Raw genomic sequence first — 12,216 nt, 5'->3', positions numbered from 1 at the left:
GTTTTCGAAATCAAATTATTGTTTTATTTCTTTTATTTCATTTTATTTATTAATTTATTTCCGTGTACCTACCCATGTCCCTAGCAGTTTACTACAAGAATGTTTCTCATCATGACAGAGGAGACAGGCGTTATACTAACTGTGAAATTAACACTGTCTGGCAATAGACGTCACGCATTTATTGCATAATATATGTGTATATGGAATTTCAGAGATTATCCTGTTTAATACTCATATTCTTATATTTCATTCATGTATCAGTTCTTATATGAATTCTTATATTTTATTATTATGGCTATTCTTCAGCAAGTTTTACTCCATTCCCTTGGATGATACCGGTTGAAGAAACAATCTAAAGACAGAAATTCGCTACAAGACGAGCATCACGCGAAGGCAGTTTTGCTACAGTGACATTCCTTCGTGTGTATCTCACTCGGGAAATAAACTTCACTAACACTGCTGAGCGTTTCAGACATTGGCAATAATTTCGCGGCAAACCGCGAATAACGGATCACTTTACCGAAAATTGGCGTTCGCAATTCATTATAAATCGAAATACATCCCAGAAATTTCACCGAAAACAATTATAAATAGTTTTCCCAATCACTTATTGTTTTTTCTTTCATTAACCATACATGCAAATAGTAGTTGGATATGAACAAAGTTATTTTAATACACATTGCCAAACATTCGTGCGGTGATCTTCTACGGCCATGGGTAGATAAATGAAAAATGTGACGCAATTTCCCTGTAGAAGCAAAAATGGTTCAAATAGCTCTGAGCACTATGGGACTTAAATCTGAGGTCATCAGCCCCCTAGAACTTAGAACTACTTAAACCTAACTAACCTAAGGACAGCACACACATCCATGCCCAAGGCAGGATTCGAACCAGCGACCGTAGCGGTTGCGCAGTTCCAGACAGAAGCGCCTAGAACCGCTCGACCACACCAGCCGGCTCCCGTACAAGCCTCTTCATCTTTGCACTGCTGTTAAACTGCATAAACTTGAAACCTCTTTCCTTTAGTGAAGCTTTGGCCTTAAATTTTAGTCCTCGACACCTCCCTCCACAATAGAATCAACTTTACCTTGATGCCTCAGTAGGTGTTCCTTCATCTGATCCCTTCTTTTAGCCATGATGTGCCACAAACGTCTTTTTGTCATAATTCTATTTATTACCTCTTCATTAGTTATCCCGTCTACCTGTCTAGCACTCAGCATTCTACTATAGCGCCGTATTCAAAAACTTCTACTCGCCTCTTGTCTATATTGTTTATTGCTCAGATTCCCTTCCATATGAGGCTACATTCCATGCCAATATTTTCGTGAAACTCTTCTAACACTTAAATTTTTATTACCTCTCTCTTTTTTGCTATATGAGTTCTAATTTTATTTTCTCTTTATTTCTGCCATAGTCACGATTTTTTCCTCCAGTATCTCATTTCCTAATGTAACAAGGGGAAGGCCTTAAACACGACCAACCGGATCGGCTCGTATTTGGCACGTCGCTTGTGTACAATATAAAATAAATGAATATAAGATTTTTTTGGCTCAACACTTCTCCGTTTTTGAGAAGAACACGCGGAATTCAATCGTCTCAGTATTGACGGGATCGGTAGGTAATTGAAAACTGGTCATTTTTCATCATCACTATATTCAGGATCCACAAACGCATGTTTTCCTAGAAATCGAGGAAAGACATTGTTATGACTGCCACTTCAGGCATCTAACGTACACACTGGCGAGCGAAAGGGCCGCTTGGATAGCAACCAAGGAATTTGGCTGGGAGCGGAGAACCCATTCTCCATTTCTGAGGGAAAACTGCTGTATTATTTAATTGTATTTTTCGTAATTTGGTAGGAACTGGGTGGTTAATAATGTAAGTAAAACAACAATGAATAATAACAAAGTAGTCGAATAAATCTCTCAAACGATTTGATTAGTAAAGAATATGAAAATTTTAATCATGGTCGCCTTACAACAACTGCTTCATTCATTTTGTTACGTGTGGTCAGTTTCTCCCAAACAACTACATGAATGGTACTTGGCATATTAACACCCGCAGCAAATATATTTGCAACATCAAGAATATCTAATGAATATAATCTTCGTGCACCTATATTCTTCCTCATGAAAATTCAGCGAAAAACAGACGTGGTTTCCATTTAAAATATTTGTTTCTCGGAAATTAACTTTCATTTGTAACTGTAAAATCGGTGCTCACTGTTGAGGACGAATTATGATTCGGATCGTTAGTCCATTTGTGCGGTTGGCCAATTCTCGCTGGGTTTCCAGAAAAACATTGCAATTATGAAGCCTCGAACCAAAAATATGTCCAATGCCTGATCGTAAACAAGCATCATGGGGTTGGTTGTTTATAGTTCCTTGTGACAAATTCGGAGCATTTTTACTTGGAATTGTTTAATACAATGAGGCTTAAAATTTTAATTCCCTACTGATCAAAATACTCGCAATTTGAGAAACTTATTTGCCTAACTCTTTTTTTCTTTTCAGAATAAAAATTTAAATTCGATCTTTGCTCTGAAATATTTCTTCAAATACTATAACTTATTATTATTTCTTATTGACTGACTTCCCTCATTAACCTTTCTATTTATCTCAATGTTCGTATGGGAAAAAGGTACAAATAAAACAAAATCAGCCAAGTTCCATGGGGAATTGTCCACTTCCAACAAAATACGTTGTTGCCACGCCAGCGGTTCTTTCTTTCACCAGCGTGGTGTAGCTTACAGGTATGTAAGTGGCAGTCCTGACAGTTTCTTTCCTCGGATTCTAGGAAAATGTGCGTTTGCGGACACTATATATGATGGTTAAATATGCTAAGTTTTCAAATATCTGTCGAACCCATCAATTTTGAGTCGACTGCGCATACTGAACTGTACGTGTAGTTTTCTCAAATAAGAAGAGGTATTAGGAAAAAGAACCTCACCTTCTGTCATTTCAGGTAGCACGCAAGCGACTTGCCAAATATGAACCTAATTGGTAGACTGTTTCTGAGGTCTTTGTCTTGTACGTCCCTCAGTACTGCCTGATTTAATTGGACTACATCACATTCCTGTTGCTTGACTGTTGTTGTTGCTCATTTTCTAATCTATTTTTAACAGACTATATATTCTGTTCAACGGGTCTTCCAATCCTTTGCTTCCTCTAACAGAATTAAATTATCACCTTCCACTTCTTTTCTTCTTTCTGCATTTAATTCCATATTAAAATTTCTCTTTGATTTCTCAGGGAACAGACTGAGATACATGAAAGATAGGTTACAACTTTTCTCCATTTTTATCAACTGCGAACACTCTTTTATGACCTTCCATTCTTGTAACTGTAATCTGCTCTTCAGCGGTTACCGATGATGGAGGCGGATAGCGATCATGCAATATAGGCTACAAAGGCACAACAGTATTTAGATCTGGTGACTGTGGTGGCCACGGATGCGATGGATCCTCGTACTCACAGAACACAAAACCAGTGCTGGACAATGCGAGCTGCGTGAACAGGGGTCTTGTCTTGGAGCACGCAATCACCACTGGGGAATTAACACTGTACCATGGGATGGACTTTATCAGTCAAAATAGACAAATAATCCTTGGCAGTAATGCAATCTTGCAGGGCAACCATGGTGCTCATCGGAAAAATTGCTACACCAATAAGAAATGCAGATGATAAACAGGTATTCATTGGACAAATAAATTATACTAGAACTGACATGTGATTACATTTTCACGCAATTTGGGTGCATAGATCCTGAGAAATCAGTATCCAGAACACCCACCTCTGGCCGAAATAACGGCCTTTATACGCCTGGGAATTGAGTCAAACAGAGCTTGGATGGCGTCTACAGGTAGAGCTGCCCATGCAGCTTCAGCACGATACTACACTTCATCAAGAGTAGTGACTGGCGTATTGTGACGAGCCAGCTGCTCGGTCACCATTGACCAGACGTTTTCAATTGGTGAAACATCTGGAGAATGAGCTGGCCAGGGCAGCAGTCGAACATTTTCTATATCCAGAAAGGCCCGTACAGGACCTGCAGCATGCGGTCGTGCATTATCCTGCTGAAATGTAGGGTTTCGCAGGGATCGAATGCAGGGTAGTGCCACGGGTCGTAACACATCTGAAATGTAACGTCCACTGTTCAAAGTGCCGTCAGTGCGAACAAGAGGTGACCGAGACGTGTAACCAATGGCACCCCATGCCATCACGACGGGTGATACGCCAGTATGGCGATGTCGAATACACGCTTCCAATGTGCGTCCACCTCGATGACGCCAAACACGGATGCGATTTTCATGATGCTGTAAATAGAATCTGGATTCATCCGAAATAAATGACGTTTTGCCATTCGTGCACCCAGGTGCTCCTATCTGTGATGCAGCGTCAAGGGTAACCGCAAACATTATCTCCGAGCTGATACTCCATGCTGCAGCAAACGTCGTCAAACACTTCATGCAGATGGTTATTGTCTCGCAAACGTCCCCGTCTGTTGACTCAGGGATCGAGAGGTGGCTGCACGATCCGTTACAGCCATGCGGATACGATGCCTGTCATCATGACTGCGTTCCGTATTACCCTCCTGAACCCACCGCTTCCGTATTCTGCTAACAGTCATTGATTCTCGACCGACGCGAGCACCAATGTCGCGATACGATAAACCGCAATCGCGATAGGCTACAATCCGATCTTTATCAAAGTCGGAAACGTGATGGTACGCATGTCTCCTCCTTACACGAGGCATCACAACAACGTTTCACCAGTCAACGCCGGTCAACTGCTGTTTTTGTGTATGAGAAATCGGTTGGAAACTTTCCTCATGTCAGCAAGTTGTAGGTGTCACCACCTGCGTCAACCGTGTGTGAATGCTCTGGAAAGCTGATCATTTGCATATCACAGCATCTTCCACCTGTCGGTTAAATTTCGCGTCTGTAGCACGGCATCTTCGTTGTGTAGAAATTTTAATGGCCAGTAGTGTATCATATGGCAGCCAATATCGGCACCGAAACCCCGACCGGTTTCCTTCTTGGCAGGAAGCAGTCTGCACCACAGGCTTGCGACGGAATACGGCGAACGTTAACTCAGCCAGATGTGAAACTAGACTCACCCGAGCTAATGAATTTCTTCCATTGCTCCATAATCCAGGTGTTGTGGCTTCGGCACTACGTTCCCTTGCTACGGGCATTCAGTGACGTTTAGCTCTCCGCGCAATTCCCTGCTGCTGCTGCTGGTGCTGCTGGAGCTCTCTCCGGTTTTTTTTTTGGTTCACTAGTGCGACTTTCAGTTCTGCAGTGCCTCATGCAGCTGTTGCCCTCTTATTTTTTATCGCAGTCCTCTTCAATGTCTGTCTGTCAGGATCACTCAGAACACACGTTAGACAGTGTTGTGACTTAGCGGGCAATGTTTTATCACTTTCCCCGTATGCGTTATAACTCTTCGATGCAGTGCCTCTTGAAACACCAAACACTTCGCCTACCTTGGTTATAGAATAGCCCATCACACGAGCACTAACAATTTGCCCACGTTCAGTTATTTACGACTCAAAATGTCGACAGATGTGAAAATTACCAATCAGTTTAATAAGCCACGGCTGCATAATATCAACACGAATTCTTTACAGACGAATGTAAAAACTGGTAGAAGCCGACCTCGGGGAAGATCAGTTTAGATTCCGTAAAAATGTTGGTACACGTGAGGCAATACTGACCCTACGACTTATCTTAGAAAATAGATTAAGAAAAGGCAATACTACGTTTCTAGCATTTGTAGACTTAGAGAAAGCTTTTGACAATGTTGACTGGAATACTCTCTTTCAAATCCTGAAGGTGGCAGGGGTAACATACAGGGAGCGAAAGGCTATTTACAATTTGTACAGAAACCAGCTGGCAGTTGTAAGAGTCGAGGGGCATGAAAGGGAAGCAGTGGTTGGGAAGGGAGTGAGACAGGATTGTAGCCTATTCCCAATGTTATTCAATCTTTATATTGAGCAAGCAGTAAAGGAAACAAATGAAAAATTCGGAGTAAGAATTAAAATCCATGGAGAAGAAATAAAAAACTTTGAGGTTCGCCGATGACATTGTAATTCTGCCAGAGACAGCAAAGGACCTGGAAGAGCAGCTGAAAGGGATGGACAGTGTCTTGAAAGGAGAATATAAGATGAACATCAACAAAAGCAAAACGAAGATAATGGAATGTAGTCGAATTAAGACGGGTGATGCTGAGGGAATTAGATTAGGAAATGGAGTTTTGCTATTTGGGGAGCAAAATAACTGATGATGGTCAAAGTAGAGAGGTTATAAAATGTAGACTGGCAATGGTAAGGAAAGCGTTTCTGAAGAAGAGAAATTTGTTAACTTCGAGTACAAATTTAAGTTTCAGGAAGTCGTTTCTGAAAGTATTTATATGGAGTGTAGCCATGTATGGAAGTGTAACGTGGACTGTAAATAATTTAGACAAGAAGAGAATAGAAGCTTTCGGAATGTGGTGCTACAGAAGAATGCTGAAGATTAGATGGGTAGATCACATAACTAATGAGGAGGTAATGAACAGAATTGGAGAGAAGAGAAATTTGTGGCACAACTTGACTAGAAGATGGGATCGTTTGGTAGGGCATATTCTGAGGGATCAAGGGATAACCAATTTAGTATTGGAGGGCAGAGTGGAGGGTAAAAATCGTAGAAGAAGACCAAGAGATGAATAAAAAAATAGATTCAGAAGGATGTAGGTTGCAGTAGGTACTGGGAGATGAAGCAGCTTGCAGGGGATAGAGTAGCATGGATAGCTGCATCAAACTATTCTCTGGACTGAAACCACAACAACAACAACAATGGAATGGAACGCAGTTCTGACCACGGCTCACACTTGAAACGTACTGAGGACGTTGCACATGTGCCGTTCGTGGTCAAATACAACAGCCCACCTGCAGGCATGTCCGTCATCTGCATTTGTGATCGAGCATGCACTTCTCGCAGTGTCTCCGAAATTTTGTCCAACCGCTGTGCATGTTTACTCCCTCGAAAGTAAATCGTTTGGTTTTGTTAAGTTCTTGGAGTTACTCATGACATCCAAATGTATCTTTGATGTTTAAAGAGGAACCTTGGACGTAGAAAATAAATCTGTACCTTTGTCATACGATCCTGACATCGTACTCTGGCTTTCTGAAAGTCATTATCCAACTCATCAAGACCTCTTAGAGTAAATAAGATATCTTAATGTTCTGGTCACAGGTAACATTCAGGAATAAACACAAGCAACATTAAAGAATTTTCGCGAGTGATATTACTCGCAGAGCGGTCGCTGTCGATACTGTAATGTAAGACAGGCATGAATGTGTCCAGTTAGTCTCATAAAACGTTCAGCTTTGTTGTTATGTTGAGGCTTTGCTTCTTCAGAGGTAAGTGACGATACTGTTTCTGAAATAAATATTGTTACACGTCCGTATCGTAGTCGTAACAATACAGGAGAAACTGTACAAAAAGTTCCCCTGTGGCCGACTACCCTACAGTAAATAGACCTCATAGGGCAGACAACAGAGAACTCAAATAGTTGCAAACACGTTTTTCATCTGCAGCGTGTTGCATGTCCGTAGAGATGGTTTCTGCCTCGGATTTTCAATACCTACGTGTTTCCAGTACGCACAGAGGAAGAGGGAACGCGGCCGGCGGGACTCACCGATGAGCAGATTGATGCCCTCGGTGAGGTCCTTGTCGTACAGCGTCACGACCTTGCGGCCGTCAACGATGAGCGGCGTGATGTCGAGCAGCACGCCCTCCGTGACGTCACAGTGGTCGTGTCCCGGCCGGGTGACCTGGTACACGGCCGTCTCGGGCTGGCGCCGCCTGAAGCACAGAGCACGTGCGTGGGCCCGTCAGGTATCACTGGTACAGGACGCATATAGAAGGGTGTCAAAATACAGTGTCGAATATTTTGTGAGATGTTAGTACTCATCGAACTAAGACAAGAGAATCCACTGAAGGTGCATTCGAAAACTTTCTTAGGCAACTACACCTGTTCATAGGCGCGGCTAAAAGACAATTGGTTGTGTTCTGGATATGAGCATAGTCGTTGCGTTGTGGCGCGGTCAACACTGTTGAGATGTCTGTCTGTACCCCAGTACCCAAAATATACAGTAGTCTGAGAGGTAGCCGGCCGGTGTGGCCGAGCGGTTCTAGGCGCTACAGTCTGGAACCGCGTGACCACTACGGTCGCAGGTTCGAATCCTGCCGCGGGCATGGATGTGTGTGATGTCCTTAGGTAGGTTTAAGTAGTTCTAAGTTCTAGGGGACTGATGACCTCAGAAGTTAAGTCCCATAGCGCTCAGAGCCATGTTTTTTAAGTCTGAGAGGTAGTTCCCTGGTTCAATGGTCAACGTGTCTCACTGCTAAACACAGCACACAAGTTCGATACGCAGTACTGCATAGGATTTTTTCCCATCTGTTTTCGCCATTGACAGAGGCTGACACGGCAGTCCTTGGGTCCCTGTTGTCCCATTAGGGACCAGAGCATTGCTTTGCTTCAGCTGGGTAGTCTGCAGTCAGCTGAGTTTTACTGCAGGTCTTCGTCAAAGCCATACCATTTCAGGCGTTTGTACTGAACGAGCACTTCCGCTGTAAACGTTTTGTGCTGATAGAGAACCTGTGTCTCTAAGATGCTGGGAAAATCGGATGAACAGTTTAAAAATGTTACTCTGCAATGTGAAAATTTTTCAACCTAGAGGGCAGTGGTTCTCTGGCTACACCCATTTGTTAAGCCACAGCAGAAACTATTGTGATTAATTCATTTCTTCATTTAGTCATCCGTATCAGAAGTATCACAGCTGTCATACAATGAATGAAAAAGTAAAACGCACCAAATGTGCAGGGCGTCCCAGGAAGAATGTTCATTATTCACAGATACGACAGGAACAATCATTTGAAGCAAAAGAGCCGAATGGCTTCCGAGATAGAACAAATATAATGTACGTTGTTACTTACATTCTGTATTATTCTATACACTGTCAGGTTTACACAAGTACAAGAGTTAGTAAACATTAAAACATGCATTTTACAAAATATAAATTGAAAAATACGTGTATTAACACATTCACCTCTACAGCTGTTCAACATTTCGCAATAAATTTAAATATTGGAATATCTCACCGTTAACTTCAATACAATTTTTTTTTAATTTATGTTAGGGATTGAAAGCACTTGAAGTAAAGGTTGCACATTAGTGTTTGTGCCGCTATGGCTTCACACATCTTTGTTAAAATGACAACTTCCATATATGACATAGTTAAAAAGAGCTTTTCATCATTCATTGCCGATGTAATGGAACGATGGTCATAAAACAGAGGCGTTTCACGGTTAGCTCTTGGCAACTGACACAATCAGTATTTACATAATTTCGTAACAGAGATCATTTATATGTTGCTATAACGTGGTAAATGTGAATATTGACTGTGTCACTTACAAAGGTTTAACGGCATAACATCTTTGTTTTATGACCATTACTCAATTGCACTGGCCACGAACGATATAAAGCTATTTTAATTATGTCATGTATGAATGTTGTCATTTTAAGAAAGATTATAACGATATGTGAAGCCATAGAGGCACCAACACTAATCGAGAATGTTTTATCATCTGAAGATGGCTACTGTGTTAGGCGAAACTAGTAATCAACCCAAATGAAGAAGATTCCATTTGCAATCATTGATTTTCAGTCACTGTCATTAATAAAAAATTTACAAGAGATCCCGTATCTCTGGTTGACAATGACAAGAAACTTCGTCAGTACATCTCTGCACTTCTGTGGAGCCATAGGGAGGAACAGCTCGGTGACTTCTAAGACACTTGAACAGCCTCCATGCCAACATATAATTTACCCTGCTAATTGTTGCTTTAGACTGTGTTGTCTTGGACCAAAAGTTGGCCATGTACAGTGCGTTTTGGTTAGCCTTGCGTGTATCCTCCACAGTGCAGGTCGTTGAAAACAACTCACATTGCTAGAGACATACCCATAGCGACATCGCAATTAGAAGCGGCTTTGATTCGTAATAAACGAGAAACATAAAGTCCTTGGAGCACACGTCCAAGCCAACATTCAAGGAATCGCAATTCACAACAAGCGAACAATAGTGTATTTTACCAGAGCGCTAACTAAAGCAAACGCATCAGGAACCCTGCCATTGAGAAAAAAGTAAATCTAATAAAATTATTTTCACTCGAAAAATCGTGGTACATGACTCATTCTAGACCTGTCCGAGCAACTGGAACAAGCTACAAGATAAGCGGTCTCTTGCGTAATGTGGCATGGACACATAAAGCCTTTTACAACGCGAGTGGAGTAATTTGTTTCGGGATATTTAACACAGAAACTTGTAGCACTATCGATGAGGTTGCTGTGCGAGTTAAAAATTACGCCATTTTCTCTATTAACAAAATGCCACTTTCTGAACACGATCTCGCCCCTATCTCAAAAACAGGAGGAAATTAAGTTGCACCACTTGAGATGTAAGTGACTCAATCAAAAATTACGGGCACAATATGCACTATGATACCAGGAGGACGTCTCGGATTGATCGACTTTACGTCAAAATGCACTGCTGTGATGATACACAGGACTTCTAGACTCATAAAAAACAACCCGGCCAGTCTCACACGTACAAACAGGACCCAACGAGCAAACGAAGATTTTATATAAACTCGGCTTCTTGCAACAACACTACACACAGGAACAGCCCTAAATCCCAGAGTGGAAGCTGTAAAGAAGCTATACGATGCTGTCAGACCATTCAGTCAAAACTTCCGCCGTACTGGTGCAACGCCGTATAGCAAAATGTCTCGGGGCGTTTCTTCTCACCGGAACTTCGCAGTACGTGATGCTAAGTCATTAACAGGACGATAGCGACCAATGAAAAACCTACAGACAAACACGTGATTCTGACAGACGCCTGTGACACGTCCAGTGAACCAGACACTCTGGGGCACACAATTCTGTGTCAAACGGTCGCATACATTGTGTAAACTAGTAACCAAATACTCAGTCTGACAAACAGAACAATATCTGTGTCACTTGCCCGAAACAAATACCGCGGCATCAAACTTTAAGCCATTCCATGACTGCAACAGATTTACCACTACACGGACAGCCGCCAAAACAGCGCACTTCATATTCCACCTGCGACACATCGAGAAATTACAATTTTCTAACTTAACATCAACAAAGGCAAAACGAGGACAATGGAATGTAGTCGAATTAAATCGGGTGTTGCTGGGAGAATTAGATCAGGAAATGAGGTACTTAAAGTAGTAAATGAGTTTTGCTATTTGGGCATCAAAATAACTGATGATGGCCGAAGTAGAAAGAATATAAAAGGTTGACTGGTAATGGCAAGGAAAGCGTTTCTGGAGAAGAGACATTTGTTGACATCGCGTGTAGATTTAAGTATAAGGAGGGCTTTTCTGAAAGTATTTATATGGAGTGTAGGCGCACAGACGTGAAATGTGGACGATAAGCAGTTTAGACAGGAAGAGACTACAAGCTTTTGAAATGTGGTGCTACAAAAGAATGCTGAAGATCAGATGGGTAGATCGCGTAACTAATGAGGAGATACCGAGTCGAATTGGGGAGAGGAGGAATTTGTGGCACAACTTGACTGGAAGAAGGGATCGGTTGATACAATACGTTCTGAGCCATCAAGGGATCACCAATTTAGTATTGGAGGGAAGCGTGGGGGGGGGGAGGGTGGTAAAAATAGTAGAGGGAGACCGAGAGATGAATGCAGTAAGCAGTTTCAGAGGGATGTAGGTTGCAGTAGTTACTGGAGATGAAGGGACTAGCGCCGCGCGGGGTAGCCACGCGGTATGAAGCCCCTTGTCACGGTCCGCGTAGGAGGTTCGAGTCCTCCCTAGGGCATGGGTGTGAGTGTTGTCCTTAGCGTAAGTTAGTTTAAGTTAGATGCAGCAGTGCATAAGTTTAGGGACCGATGACCTCAGCAGTTTGGTCCCATATGAACTTACCACAAATTTCCAAAACTGAGGGGGCTAGCCCAGGATAGAGTAGCATGGAGAGCTGCATCAAACCAGTCTTTCACGGAATCTGCCTGTTGTCCTCCATTCATGTTTCGCAGGATACCCTGTGATGTTTTCTAAACGCATGCTGATTTGCGAACAGAATCTTTTCCGTTTCAAGGAAATTTTGTTATATTCCAACTGAAAATGTT

At 42.2% G+C, this 12,216-nt stretch overlaps 1 protein-coding gene across 1 annotated transcript in view; it reads right to left on the bottom strand.

Annotated features, from left to right (window-relative positions):
* The window catches only part of LOC126136758 (delta and Notch-like epidermal growth factor-related receptor), a gene marked incomplete at its 5' end in the record, with an annotated part of 583,816 nt that overhangs the window by 358,374 nt on the left and 213,226 nt on the right, over nt 1-12,216 (bottom strand). The window contains one exon of the mRNA XM_049915208.1: nt 7,683-7,849. Within this exon, the coding sequence (XP_049771165.1) occupies nt 7,683-7,849 (167 nt within the window). The remainder of the gene's footprint in view (nt 1-7,682; nt 7,850-12,216) is intronic.

This window comes from Schistocerca cancellata, chromosome 1, assembly GCF_023864275.1.
Source record: "Schistocerca cancellata isolate TAMUIC-IGC-003103 chromosome 1, iqSchCanc2.1, whole genome shotgun sequence".
NCBI lineage: Eukaryota > Metazoa > Arthropoda > Insecta > Orthoptera > Acrididae > Schistocerca > Schistocerca cancellata.
Note: the sequence above shows the minus strand (reverse complement) of the source record. Positions and strands in the feature narration are given on the sequence as shown.